This window comes from Theobroma cacao, chromosome 9, assembly GCF_000208745.1.
Source record: "Theobroma cacao cultivar B97-61/B2 chromosome 9, Criollo_cocoa_genome_V2, whole genome shotgun sequence".
NCBI classification, from domain to species: domain Eukaryota; kingdom Viridiplantae; phylum Streptophyta; class Magnoliopsida; order Malvales; family Malvaceae; genus Theobroma; species Theobroma cacao.
The window spans coordinates 24239018-24253758 of NC_030858.1; the positions used below are offsets into that span (position 1 = coordinate 24239018).

The window sequence follows — 14741 nt, forward strand, 5'->3', positions numbered from 1 at the left end:
ATATGACAGGTAAATAGAAAGTGGAAATTGATGGGTAAGTCTCATCAACCCAATGATAGAAGAAGAAAATTAGGACCCAAGTGGAATTGAGAAGGGAGTTTGCGTCCTTTACTAACATTTAAGGAGAAAAGTCAATACTCAAGAGGGAAAAGTGAAGAAAATCTCGTGAAAAAGGTTGACAAAAACACATGACAGATTGATGGGTTGGGACCGTCTGATTCGAGGACTCTTTTTGGCTGTGTGGGACTTGAAGGCAAGGGAAGGAGAGAACCAAATAAAAACAGTGCGTGCGTGTAATGTACCAGAGGGTGAAATGGAAGTGGAGGTGCATCGTGCAGAAGCAGAAATATTTATGGAAGGAGCAAGGGGAGCTTTGGCAACTTGGCTTTGTTTCACTGCTTTACTCAATTTGTTGTTGCGATCACTTTCCCTACACAATTATACCTGCAGGAACTAGTGCTTTCTACATCACTGCTTTTCTGCTTGTCACTGTTTTTTGCAAAGAAAACGTAAAGTGAACGCTTTCTCTTTGCCTTTCTATTCCATCTACCTAAATGTCATGCTACCTTGCAAACTTGAAAATCCTCTAGTGTCTTTACCTTTCCGAACTCTCTCTCTCTCTTTAACTTTCACTTTTGATTTTCCTTCCTTCATTGAATAACCCAAACATTTTGATTCTTTTCTTCGTTGATCCGCCTCAATATATAAGCCTATTGAAGCTAGCGTTTGATCTTTATAGCCCTTTATTTTTCCCCCCATAAAATCCCACTTTCTCTGTACGTTTTTATCAAGGCTTCTATTTTTATGCGTTCCTTGTAACACCTTCTGATAAGCCAACTTCCAATTTTGGAGTTCCCATTCAGTAGTAAATTCGAGGAAGAGAAGCCATGAAAGATAGAGGCAAAGCCGTGGAAGTATACAGCAATGATTTTTTCCAAGATTATAGCAGTTCATCAGATCTTCCATGTAAGAAACATCCGCAATCATCTTCGGTTGGTATATGTGCTTATTGTCTCAAGGATCGTTTGGTGAAGTTGGTTTGCTCGGATTGTGGAGAACAGCGTCTCTCTTCTTGCTCTTGCTCCGAGATCTCCTCCAACCCTCGAACTTCATGCACTGGTGAGGTAGGCAGCGTTGGTCGTGTCTCATTCTTGATAGAGAATGACAACAAGGATCAAGTTCCGAATCCAAGTTCTAAGCCCAAAAGCAATAGTGGAGAAAAATCTGAAGAAGTTTTCTTTCTCAAGAGAAGTAACAGTAGCTGCGTCGAGATCAAAAGAAAGAACGGATTTTGGAGAATTGGAAGATTGTTTAGGAAGAAGAGAGACAAAGACAATTGTGGGAAGAGTGTTGGTGGAGTTGAAGAGAAAAACGATTTGTGGGTTGTTGATTACATGGGTGTGTCTAGGTCAAGGTCACTTTGCAGTTTCCGGGGAGGTGGGTTTTTTGGATCAGAAGATGGAGGTGACTTGATGAATTTTTCAGGGGCTAGGAGCTCCATTTCAGCTGCCAGGAGTTCTAGCGTCAATGGTGGTCTGTGTTATGATCCTGAAAGGAAAAGTGGGTTCAGCGAAGCAGAGCCAAGAAAAAGTGGTTTCGATAGTGAAAGAAGAGACAGTACTTTTATGGAGTCTGATATTGCTGATATTAAAGCTGTGAGAAAGGGTGGGGTTCTCATGGATCTTGACGGTGGTTTTAGTAGTGTGAACAGGCGTGTGTTTTCTCTTAAAGAGAGTTATTTTACTGGTGGGGATGATTCAGGCTTCATTGACTTAAAGTTTGACTTCCAATCAGAATCTAAAGGAGAGATCCCTGCTCTGAAGAAGGGTGGTTTGTCAGACTCACACTCTGCTTTTGGCAGCACGAGGGGTGGTGATTTTGTGCCACATGAATCTGGTGGTTCTATTCGAAATGCCTTGGTCGGAGATGGGGCCTTTTGCAATGGAGGTTCGTGTAGGATTACAGTGAATGAAAGAGGAATAAAAAAGAGTAGAAAAAGTTTCAAGGGCTGGCGGTGGATTTTCAAGCACCACCCAAATTGGAGCGGTACCAGGAAGAAAGACGAAGACCTTATGGTCAATCATTGAATTCCTGATTAGCTTAGGCCAATATTTCAATCTTTGTTTTTTTGTGTTCTTTCATGTGTATTTTGTCACATCTTTTCTGATGTAGTTATGCTGATTTAAGTAATGAAAGAGAAGTTGGGTCATGTTTGCCAAGGAGGATGGTATTCCTCCCTAGAGAGTCTGTTACTTATTCAACCTCCTCATTCAATCTCAAAAACCCTCGAGTAAAGAATACGTTATTTTAATATATACTTGCAAGTATTAAGTGCTGGATTTGACCAGAGAAGCGTGTGAAGTTTAGGAAGTCTCCGAATTGCAGGCGGTACCTGGCCTCTTATATTGTATCATGACGAGGCCTGCAAGATGGCTCTTTTATAAACTGCTGGTCTAGGTGATGATAAGTTGATACTTACACAAGCTGGCTTGGAGCTCCTCTGTAACCAAATCATTTTAAACATATCAAAATACTGTATCTTTCCTAGACTAATTTATGATGTAGAATGTAATCGTTTCTCTTTTTCTGTATTCTATTCTGTTAGTCATTCAAGGTTTAGTTAAAATTTTTATCTTGGTGATTTTGAGTACTACTCACAGGCAATGGCTAGAGCAACAGGAGAGCAAATCACCGTATATATAGTCCAGCTCCATGGATCAACAAGCAGATACATCCCAATTATCTAGAATCGCACGAGGATCAACCAGGAAACTTTTAATGCCTACTGAAGCTTCTCATTTTTCAGTCACGTTGCTGCTTTTTTTTTCCTTCTCTGATCAAAATTTTCTTTGAGTCACCAAACCAAACAAAAAAAAATTGTTTGACCCTTGACAGCAGAAGCTAGAGAGGAGATGAAGAGACGTGTCCGTAGCATAACAACCATAATTTACCACACAATCAACCAAAATGGCACCCACAATCTGGAAAGGAAATAACCTGATAGGAGGAGATGAAGAGTAGAACTAGAAAGTGGGAGAATGACAACCTTGGAATGTGGACCCGGAAGCAGAAAATGAGGTTGCTCTGTTTCAAATAACGAAAGGGAAGCCATAAGAGCCCCTGAAGCGGGGAAGAAAATGCTAAATATATTGCTTTGGTTTAGGATGAATGATGATTCTGGTTTTGGGATTCTAGGTTCTTTTGACTTTTGATATAATCTGAATTCCATTCGCTGAAAGAAAAATAGAAGACTGGAAGAAAGAAAAATCAGAAAATTGGAAAGGAAATCTTTGCAAAGAACACTTTATTACATTATTCTTTGTGCTCTATTGGCGTATGTTACATACACCAATCTTAGGCATCGATGTTACAGTGTGGTCGTATAGACATTTTGGAGACACTTGTCGCACCTGAGGCATGGACAGACTTATTTTAAGAAAACATAACATATTTTAAAATTTCAGAAGAATAAGACTTATATATATATATATATATTTATTCATTGGCATACTTGCAACTGAGGACTAAACAGGGTGGTCGATTATCCTCATTTTTTGTTGGTAATCTTATATTCCTCGTCCTATTGCTCTGGATGCAGACATTTATGCAAATAGAATGCGCCGGCGGTATTCTCCAAGCGCCCATATGGGGAAGATGTTTCGGAATGAGGAGTAATTCAGCGTGCAGTTCCTCATAAATACTCCTGTTATTTCCTGTTGTAGATAGTCATAATTCGTTAGACTTTTGCAGTTGAGAATATAGCATCATAACAGGAGCATTCTTTATGAATCACTACCTGTTGAGGGAAGTCACCATCTTCCATCTGTGAATTAATCAGGACCTTTATTCCACGATGAATGGGTGTAGGATCCACATCAGCCTACAAGCAACAAAGCATTACTCAGGACATGGGTTCATGCATGGACTTCCAGTGAAAGTATGACAATTCAGTAAGAAAAATCCAATGTACCATTCCAAATTCAGGTTGCAAAAGTCATCCATTAATTTGTTAAGTGCACAAAAGTCATGAATGTTTGAATGGTTAAAATTCTAAGTGAAGAGGGAACTCTTGACTGACCTGGCCAGCAGCAATGAGGGATAACAAAGCCCAGGCTGTGTGGACCAAATTTGCACGGTTGCCTGGCAAATTGGTATATACCTGCTACCAAGAAACATAAGCGAATAAAAAAATCGAAGTCATACACGAAGCAGTTGAGAACTAAAAGTAATGTGTTAATCACAGTGTTGAATTATGCACTTAGTTTGTCTGCTGAAGATTTGTATTTATGAAAAAAGAGTACACTGGTTGTCCATGCCTTGTTTTGGCTAGAAAGGTAACTCTCCCCCCATCCACCATTTGCCAGCTGCTTTGATAATAAAAATTCACAAGCTTTCCTCAAAGCAGGACTGTTGTGGTAATTTCTGCCACAGGCTGCCAGTCCTTCCACGGCGAACCATGCACCATAGGTGTAGCAGATTCCCCAGCAACCATACCTGTTTGATCAGACAATCATATATAAAATTGCTTTCTTTTGAATGAAAGTAATATTGTCAATTTGTAGCTGAAAATGAAAACAGAAAAATAATTTTACAGTTCAAAAACCCTTGATTACAGATAAAACGGACAGTATAAAGTATACCGTAGTTACCATGAACCATCTTGATTTTGTGTATCTTCAATGTACCGAGCTCCCCTTGCAACGCAATGGTCTATCTCAGCCCTCCGGTGCTTGGGATGCAGTTTCCTAAAGAGTGCAAGGGCTTGAATCGCTGACGAAGTACATTCTACATACCTAGAGAGAGGCAAGGATGGATGCTAAGAGTAAAATACCAATACGAGGGCAACAATATTTCAGTGAACTGAAGAATGCTTACTCTCTTTCTATGAGAGTGTCTTCAAAAAACTCAGTAGGATTGAACTTCTGTGAAAAGTAGAAAAAGATCTTGTTAGGAATTTACTGCTAGATGGTATGATTTTCAAGGATGCGCAAAATGAAGGGGGGCAAATGGATCACCTCCAGCCAACCATATGCTCTTTGGGGCTCCCAGGCTGGGAAACCGCCATTATTGCTCTGCATAAGAGATTGAAACAGGCGCTTTATTAGGACTGGATTCCATATGGTAAGAAAATTTTTCTAAGAAGAAAAGGATTATCTAATAAGGAGTTTGCTGCTCATGATGCGTATTCTGTTTCTAGGAAATCCGAAGCATTTGGTTCTTACTTGTAGGGAAAGAATGACATTGACGGCATCATAGAATCTCTGTGTTTCGAGTTTTTCTCCAACGAGATCATTTGACATTTGGGAAAACAAGAGTGCACACTGTAGCAGAGATGAGACATCGCAAAATACTTATAAATGCCGCTCTGACAAAAATCAAGCAAACGCGGAATTTCTTAATCTGTATATCTGATAGAGTTTTGAGTATTACCTTTAACCCTTCTGCAGTGCAATCAGAGACTTGCCAGCCATGATCTTGTGTGGAGAAAGTCCATGATCCTTTTGATATGTGTCTGTACATACCGGAGAAGTTGCCAGAAGGGTTTTCTCGAACCTTGCAAAATAACATCATTTAGTTGATTAAGCTACATTTCAAGGGTTCAGATGGTCACTGACACAGATCATGGAGTTAACCTGTGAAGCTTTTACGAAGTCATGTGCCTTGCGGAGTGTGGGGCCGTATTCATCACTTAGATTACTTGACATAATTGCCTGAATAGCAAAAGCTGCATCCCACATTTGACAACCGAAGGTCTGCATGTTGTAAAGTAAAGCCATCGAGCTGGTATCACTATGGTTTTCAGGTTATGTAGAAATTGTAGAGTAATTTGAATAGGTCCATTGCTAGCCAACTTTGAGTTTTGTTGGTTATTGAAATTTGTTAAAATGGTTGGAAATCAACATGCCAAAAAGATTTGTTTTGATTTGGCTGTTTTCCCTTTGATTTTAATAGATTAAGATTGATATTTAAGTTATTTATGGATATCACTGTTTATTACATTTTACTCTAGACATAATTTTTTTTTAATTCTAGTATTTTTCATGAAAATATTTTTTTGCTTTATAATACTTGAAATTTTGATTGGTTGTGGATTGGAAATCATGAATTATAAACTTGATTGTGGGCAAAAACTAGTTGAATAAAACATGGATTGATCTCTAACCTGCATTTTCAGGCCATCTTCTGCAATCCAATAGTAATCTGGCAATCTCGCCAAGTGTCGCTTATATGCTTCGGAGTTAGGATCTTCAACCCAACAGGCCATTAGACATAATACCTGGATTTGAAGCGGCAGTCATGAATGCTTTAATTAAATGTGGAGAAAGAGAAAACACAATTATGATTCCACTACTCCTACCTTTTCCACACACCCAATGCAGAGGTATCGGCTGTTCTCATCTTCATAATGTACATGCTGAATCGCGACTTTAAGTGCCTTGTCTCTTAGCATAGAGAAGGGCCAGCGCGTTAAAAAAGGCTCCACAACATGGTGGAGAAACCCCCATGTTAGGTCTTGAACAAGAGGATGTGGATAGTAAAGATCCTCCTGAAAACAAAAAGCTTGACGATTTCAGCTTTTATAGCTTCCTCTATGGATTAATTTCCATAACGATAGTAACATTTAACATTGCTTCAAAGGAAACAACCTTGGCAACAGTGTTTCGAGCTGCATTCCAGTTTATTTCATCGTAAGGTTGGTTGTATAGCTCTTGCCTTAGTTGTTTGATCAATCCGGTGATTGGACCAACAAACCTCTTCCCATACAAGTATGACATTGGCATGTAAACCAATCGACAGTAGCATAACATTTTGCCTGCGTTTAAATATAGGTAATTACTTTTTCAGAGTCGATTTTATCGACTGGAGAATTAAAAAAACACTACGCTTGGAAAACCTGGGTGGATTGGTGAGACTTTAGGGAGAAGCCAGAATTCTGGAGGCAAAGGATTGCAACCTGCCCACTCGTACACTCCAAGTACCTGCACTCCACGCATGTGGACATCCGAATGCCTTATTAAACTATGCATGTTAATGGAAATCTATAGTCTTGTAAAATAATTAGTGATGAACTTCAGTTGAAATTTAAGGCCAATTCTGATAGACTAAAGGGTTATAATGGTCATATATACCGTGACCCAGAACTTTCCCCAAGATGGAATTCCCACCAGACCACCATGGTCAAGTATCCATTTTCTGCCTCTGGCCACAGCCATGCCCTCACCATCTTCAGGCCGCTCTCCTAGCAGCCTCAAGGTAATATAGCTTATTGCTGTTCCAAACATTGTGCTGTGACCCTCAATGTGTAGTCCCCAACCTCCATCTTCATTCTGCAATGCAAAAATCCACCTCTTCATGAAGTTCATGATCGGCTCTTTATTACTTTGTTGAGGAAGAAGAAAAATAAAAAAAGAAAAAAAGGATGATTATAGATGAACTATTGCTATCATACACAGTCAATCCCATGCCTCAAAAGCAAATATTTCTTTCGCAACATGGTACCTGATGATTATAGATGTAACGAATTATTTCCTTTTGATGTTCAGGAGATAATATTGTATTTAGTCCCCCGGTAACATATAGCGCCATTACCTAGACATTTTCCATAAGTCAAGACAGTTATCAACAGTAAGTAATTTTATAGTATTTTGCAGTGATGAAGAACAAATAAACAGAGTATTAGTAATTCGACTTGGAATTATGATTAGAGTAGTTAATACTTCTTTTAAATAAAAAGTAGTGGCTAGTGGTGGTAATTACCAAAGGAGGAAGGAAAAACAAAGGCCCTGCAGTTTCAGCAGGCCAGTGACCATCATGGGCCTGAAGAGAAGAATAGAAACTGATAGCCCTTCTCAGAGTAACTGTAGTTGTTTCCTCTGTCACAACTTCTTCATGGTTCAGCTTGACAGGTGGTGGAATCAGCCCACATGGATTTTCTTTGGTAAGCTGCCCACAAATTAAATTCACAAATTTGATATGAATGATAATTAATGCATGAAATATTTCAACAAAATGGAGAGATTTGATTAAAAAAGAAATTAATGCATGGATAATTGTTGCCGGTACTTGCAGCCTTTTAGATCCATTTAGCAAATAATGCCATATCCCTTATGGACAGCTCTGGCCTGTTTTGTTATATTTAATTTCTCTCATTAGCCTCTCCACATTGTACTAATCTCCAAGTTTAATATTCAGTTTCCCATAAATTAATTTCCACAGGAGAAAATTTTGTAAATTTTGAAATTCACATAATTCTTTAAGCATGTCTAATAGACTTAAGACTTGCATATATCTTCAAGTAATCTGTGTTTATGTGTTAATTTTTGTTACTGAAGGCTTAATCAAAAATGAAAACGCAAGTATGTTTATATAATTGGAACTGAGCACGAAGCTGTTTGTGCTCAAACAAGGGCCAGGGCCAGGGGCCTTAAATTGACAAAGTTAATGATGAAAAGCATTTTCGGCTGTCATGACTCGAAGAGCATCGTTATCCCTGTTTGCATATAACCAATATAATTCCGGAGCTAATATATGGTTTGGCATCCCTCTTATACTCTCAATTGTCAACCAAGAATATTCAAAATAATACTAACAACAAGTATTTTTCCAACAATAATGGAGAACAGAGACTAATCGAAGAATATCAAAATGCAAGCCAACTTTGTAACCCATGCTAGGAAAATGCAAGTAAGATTCTCAACCAAGCTTTTCAAACCTTAGCTTCAAAAGTAAAAGGAGACAATGCGTAAGACTGTAATTAAAATATTCATTAATTTTTTGTTTTGATCACTATCTTGAAATTTAAAATAAAATCCATTATAAAAACTATTTCTGTACATCAATAGTTAAATATTTAAATTTTACGAATGAATTTATAAAATTGTCATATCATCATTAAATTATAGTTAAAAAATTAACATAATTATTAAACATGACAGTTCTACAAACTTTTCGTAGTCATACCGAAAACAAAAATCCGGTTCATTACCACAAGAAATAAAGAGAAAGCGAATGATAGCTATACCCTTAAGCTTTTGGCTACCATACCATGCCGTGGAATAAAGGGCAAAACTAATAAATCAGCACTTACGATAACAAGTAATTTAGTTTATTCATTGTATGGGACTTGTCAAAAGAAAGGATACCTGCATTCTCATCAACAGATCGGAACTTTGTTTGACTCGAAATCGGTTCTTCTTGAACTCAAGACGAAGCCTCTCCACTTGGGCTCGCTCTTCTGGGCTTCCTGCGTTTGGATCAAATTCCCAATGCTGTCTTCCGACGTGACCGTTAACTGTGGCCAGCCATGGACCCTCTTCTGCTATCTTTAGCTTCCACATCTTTTACTTTCTGCTTCTGCAATTTAAGAGCAAACGTGGAAATATATATACATCCCCAAAACAGAAACAAAACATATGAAGATACTACTTCTTGCAAATTTTATCACTGAATATAAGCCAATTTTGATAGCAAATATCTCCACCCAAGTTACTGTCATCTAAATCAGATAAAACAAAATGAATCAAGAAGAACAGCAGAGGAAAGACTTAAAACAAGTTTATCATGACTTGAGAAAATATATATACTACTGATACGATCAGAAGAATTCACTTGTACATATTCCTTATATATCATTCAATATAAGAAACGAATGAGAAGTGGGAAGTACCAATCCACAAGGTTATTTGGGAAGCTGAAAGATAGAAAGAAATAACAAAGAATAGTTATGAGAATGGAAGTGAGGTGCAAAATTATGTGCACAAGGCAGCCCTTTATAAAAGCGCAGGAGGAACAGAGAGAGCTGCGTTGGCTCGTGGCTATGGTTGTTACCTAGTAAATATTCTTGCTCCTTCAATACTCATGCTCCCTCCCACCAAAGTCTTTGTCCCTTGTTTCCTTTTTGTCCACATACTTGACTTTCCTTTTGCCTATTTTTCTTTTACCTGAGTGTATTTAATTTATGATAACACATTAAATTTTTTTTATTGGTTCAATGGTTTTTAATTTCAAAGAGCAGAGAAAATCAAGAAAAATTAATATGAGATATAGGATAAGTAAAAATATTAGCCGGAAAAAAAAGAGATAATTTTGGGCATCCCAAAAATAGAAAAAATAAGAGATGGACAAAGAAAAAATTAAAAAAAAAGACCAAAATATTATTTTGAAACAAGAGGGACCAAAGTGTACTTTTGAAATGTTTTGAGGAGATTTTTTGGATTTTACTCGACACTACTTTATGCATAACAACTAAGAATAAGTAAAATATTACTTCACGTAAAACAACCAACAAGTGAAGTACTATTTTACACGGGACAATTAAAATAAATGGAGACTACTCTATATGGAACGACTAACACAAGTTGAACAAACTACTTTGTACATAATAATATCATTAATTACACATATTAAAACCTATTTTTGAAACCGTCACTTTTGACATTATATATAAAGAGCCTTCACAATTCATTTGATGACTCTGGGTGCTTTTCAACTTCACTCCACTACTTGCTTGTTCTTTACTTATTCTTAATCATTATTCTACTACTCATTTATTCTCTTTCACTTGCCACTACACTCGATAGTTCAAAAACTGTTCTAATCTTCCTTTTTGCTGCCTTCGGTACATTCTTTTTACTTGTTTACAATGCTTCCTCATCTTATTACAAGAACCCATTTACAACTCCCATTCATATATAAAATTTCCAATTACAAAGAGAGAGAGAGAGAATTGATTGAGGTGCGAGGAAATGATAAGTGAAGGAATGTTTATCGATTAGAGGTAGGGTAGATGGATAGTTGAGATTTGACAAAGTGCAAGACCAAATGGAAATGGCAAGAGCACTTCCAACATGGCTAACCTTGCAATTGTTGATACTTCCAACACTCCCTCAACTATTGATACTTATACTTCTACTACTACAATCCTTCAACTGCTTCTCAAGGTTTTATTACGACAGAGGAGCTTTAGTATTTGACAGAGCAGAATAAAAGTCTATGTTTTCTAGAATTTGATCTTAAGTTACCCCATCTAGCTTAACTTTGCTATGAAGCCATATCTTCAAGAGTACACTATTTTAAGTTCAAACGATTCAATGGTCAGATAGAGAAAGCTAGAAAGCAGATCATGAGGATTGGATGATGATTCTAAAACTAAAGGAATTTTCCGAACTACTTACCAAAAACGGATACGCGTGGAATGTCAACCTTATTCCCTACTCCTTAAAGTCTTGGAATCGAATATGTAAAACGTGTAACGAGAAAAACTTTTTCGATCGTATAAGGTCACTCTTGTTGACTTGGAAATAGACTATAAAAAATCCAAAGAAGACGTAATGAATTACATCTACGGCTTCAGGTAAAAAACGTGTTTTATGTTAAAAAAAAAAAACAACTGGTCAAAGCGTCCATCCCAAGATGGTCAATGAATTTTACCTTCGTACGCGAAACTTGTCACTTACTGATTTTTTTGGCTGCAGTGAAAGCTGCAAGAAAATCCAATCATCCATGGGAATAGGGAAAGGATCAGCCATTCTCATGCGAGAAAGGAGCTTTCTCTGTCTGATCGGGATGTCAAATAAATGGAGAGCTATATTTAAACACTAAACTTCTTGTTACTGAAGTGTTTTTGATCAACTAAATACGGCTATGCGGTGTTTAGCCAGCACAATAAACGCGACAGGGGCGGTGCCTCCTTATGTGATGGGGGCCATGAACTTTTAAAATTTTTTTTATAACATATAAAAATTTTTAAATTTTTTTATATATTCTATTACTAACTCTCTCAAAATAATATTTTATTTAATAATTAATATAATATAAAAATAATAAAATAATTTCACTTATCTCACTCAATTTTAATTTTTTTTATTTTATAATGTATATTATTATTTTTATTTATATTTTTATACTATTTGCTCATATGTTATAAGTTTCTAAATATTTGTTTTTTCAAATTTTTANCTCACTCAATTTTAATTTTTTTTTAATTTATGATATTATTTTTATTTATATTTGTTTATTTCTTTTATTTTTATTCTATTTATTCATATGCTATAAATTTCTATAAATATTCTTTCTCAAATTTTTACAAACCATTACTTATATTCTTTTTCTTTCTTTTTTGTTATGTAATATGTGGTATCTACCTTCTACTTGTAATGTTTTTTTTTATGTTACATAAATTTTATTTTCTATGATTTTAATCTTTAAAAATTAATAAATTTTTATATAGTTCTCAAATATAAGTTGTAATATTACATTGTTACTTAAAATTTCATCAACGTATCATTTTTTTTATTAATCCTAATTATGTAAGAGGAAATTAATTTGAGTATATTTTTTTTATATGCTTTACATTTTATGTTTAATTAAAATGAAATTTTCTTGAATATATAGTATTTAAATAATTCTGATTATATAAGAAAAAATTATTAATCTTATATACTGTTTTTAACTATTTATATTTTACAAATTATAGTTTTATGTTTAGTTTCATATTTTTATTATCAAGATTTTTATTGTTGATTGAATTTAACATATTAATTTTTAAAAATTTTTAACTCTTATTGAACTATGTTTGGCCCTCCTAATAAAATTTGACTAACTACGCCCCTTGTAGACACTAAAATCATAAAAAAAATGATGAATTAAAAATATATATAATAAAAATAATAAAAATTTTTAAAAAATAAAAATAATAAATAAAGAAGAAATGAAAAAAGAGGGGAGAGAGGTACGACTGGCAGGGTGCGGACGCACCCTGCCAGGCACCTCCCTCACCCTGCTAGACGGGAAAAATTAGCGTCTGGCAGGGTAGTGGAACGTGCCCCCCAATGCCAGGAACCGGGTGGTGGAAGCACTACACTCGGCCAAAAGCCGAGTGTATAAAGCACTGTAGCATTCGGAAGGGGGGGGCATTCAAACTTGAGAAAAATCTCAGAACCTACAAGCCAAAAACAAGCAACCAGAGACCCAAAAATCCTAGTTTCTACCAGCCAGGAGAACCCAAAAAAAAAAAAATCCCTAATCTAAGCAGCCACAACAATCCACAAGAAAGTCAAAAAAAAAAATCAAACAATACCCATAAACATACCCGAAAAATGTATGTACAGTGAGAGTTGGGGCTCTTACCGCCGGTTGAGAGAGAGGTTTTTGAGGGTTCTTTTGGGTTTACGTTTGGGATAGATTTGAAGCTGATTTGGGCAGAAGCCGCCGGCAGGTGAGAGAGAAAGAGAAGCCACCGGAAGGTGAGAGAGAAAGAGAAGCTTGATTCGGCTACGTGAGGAAGAGAGAGAGAAGAGAGTCAACGGTGAAGGGGAAGAACTCCCCAAGCTAGGTAGCCGGTGAAAGAACGGAGAGAAGAAAAGTTGCTTTTTAGAAAGAGAAGAGTGAGATCCGGCGTCGGGTTGGTTGGCGTCGGCGAAGGGAGAGTCCGATTTGGGTAAGGAGAGAGAGGAGGTCTGGCCGGCGGTACAAATAGGGAGAAGAAAGCTGTTACTTTGTTGGGAAAATAAAAAAAAAAAGAAAGAGAAAGGGAGAAACCGTCGGCCACTAGAGAGGACATAGAAGCAGGAAGTGAAAGGGCAAAAGGGTAGAAGAAGCTCAAAGGGCAATGGGCAAAACGGTGCCATTTTGCTAATCGATTTTTGGGTGCCACAAAGAAGCTGAAACAGTGTCGTTTCAAAGGAAGAAGAATACTCTTTTGGGCCTTCAACAGTGAATTCGGGAAGAGGGTCTAGTCGATTGTCCTATTGAACTTGGGTCAGCATTTGAGCCCAAGTCAGGTAAAAAATTTTCCCTTATTCCTTTATGGGCTTTTTGTGTTTTGTGATGATTAGACCGAATATGGGTTAGCTAGATCGTTTAGTATAATTTTTGAAAGTTTTTTTTTAAAATAAATAAATAAATAAATAAATATTTAAAAATATAAGAATTAATGCAAACAACAAATATAAGGGTGAATATTAGTGGTAAAAGAAATAAATTTAAATATTTTGTGAGTCATAAAAATTATAATAATAAATAATGAATGAAAAAATAATAATAATAAAAAATAGTAATATAGCTTTATATGAAATAGAGAAAGGAATACGAATGAGGAGAGAACGAAAATAGGATAAGATAAAGAATCATTAATAAAATAATAGTTTAATTTAATACCGATGATCGGATAATCGGTCGGGATACGAGAAGTCACAATCTCGGGTCGATATTCCCTAGGTTCGAAATCCGAATCAAGGCTCCACCAGTACGATGGGAGGGCCTCGATTTCAAGATTCCGAAATTCTTAATAAATAAAGAGTTTGATTATACTAAAAAATTACTTGATAAAAATAACAAATAAATAATAAATGAAGATAAAAAGATAATAAATAAAAGTAATTCAAATATATAATAAATAATAAATTTGTGAAAATGCAATATACATGACATTAAATAAAAAAAATAAAAATATTAAATAAATAGAAAAAAATAAATAATAATAAAAAATCTAAGATAACAACTAATATAAAATTAAGCATTAAATGGAATCATAAACAATTTATCTAATTATAAAAGTAAAATATAAGAGTAACTTAGAATAAAAAAATGTAAGGTGTAAAAAATAATAATTAGACATAAAATAGAAAACATGATAAAAAATAAAATAAAAATGATAATTAAATAATAAAAAATGACAAAAAAAAATATAGATAATTGCATTAGCCTAGCATATATATATATATATATATATATATATATAT

The 14741-nt window shown here is 35.6% G+C and overlaps 2 protein-coding genes across 4 annotated transcripts; one reads left to right on the top strand and one right to left on the bottom strand.

Annotated features, from left to right (window-relative positions):
• LOC18589607 lies at positions 328-2247 on the top strand. The gene has a single exon (XM_007014652.2). It carries the CDS (start codon positions 888-890, stop codon positions 2085-2087), a length of 1200 nt encoding a protein of 399 aa, XP_007014714.1. The 5' UTR covers positions 328-887; the 3' UTR covers positions 2088-2247.
• LOC18589606 (lupeol synthase) lies at positions 3268-9895 on the bottom strand. Of its 3 annotated transcripts, XR_001929627.1 has the most exons (20): positions 9668-9820; positions 9144-9354; positions 7759-7944; positions 7501-7590; positions 7131-7328; positions 6896-6980; positions 6648-6814; positions 6359-6547; positions 6164-6277; positions 5634-5753; positions 5431-5553; positions 5223-5321; positions 5016-5072; positions 4876-4922; positions 4650-4793; positions 4317-4494; positions 4079-4159; positions 3797-3880; positions 3512-3713; positions 3268-3410 (listed from the first exon to the last, which is right to left on the bottom strand). XR_001929627.1 is itself a non-coding variant. In XM_018128514.1 (19 exons), the coding sequence occupies exons 2-19, from the start codon at positions 9336-9338 to the stop codon at positions 3603-3605; spliced, it is 2268 nt and encodes a 755-aa protein (XP_017984003.1). In that variant the 5' UTR covers positions 9339-9354; positions 9829-9895; the 3' UTR covers positions 3268-3602. The 3 variants fall into 3 exon arrangements, 2 of the variants coding, with proteins under 2 accessions (XP_017984003.1, XP_017984002.1); XM_018128514.1 differs by lacking the exon at positions 9668-9820 and adding an exon at positions 9829-9895 and having other exon boundaries at positions 3268-3713; XM_018128513.1 differs by having other exon boundaries at positions 3268-3713.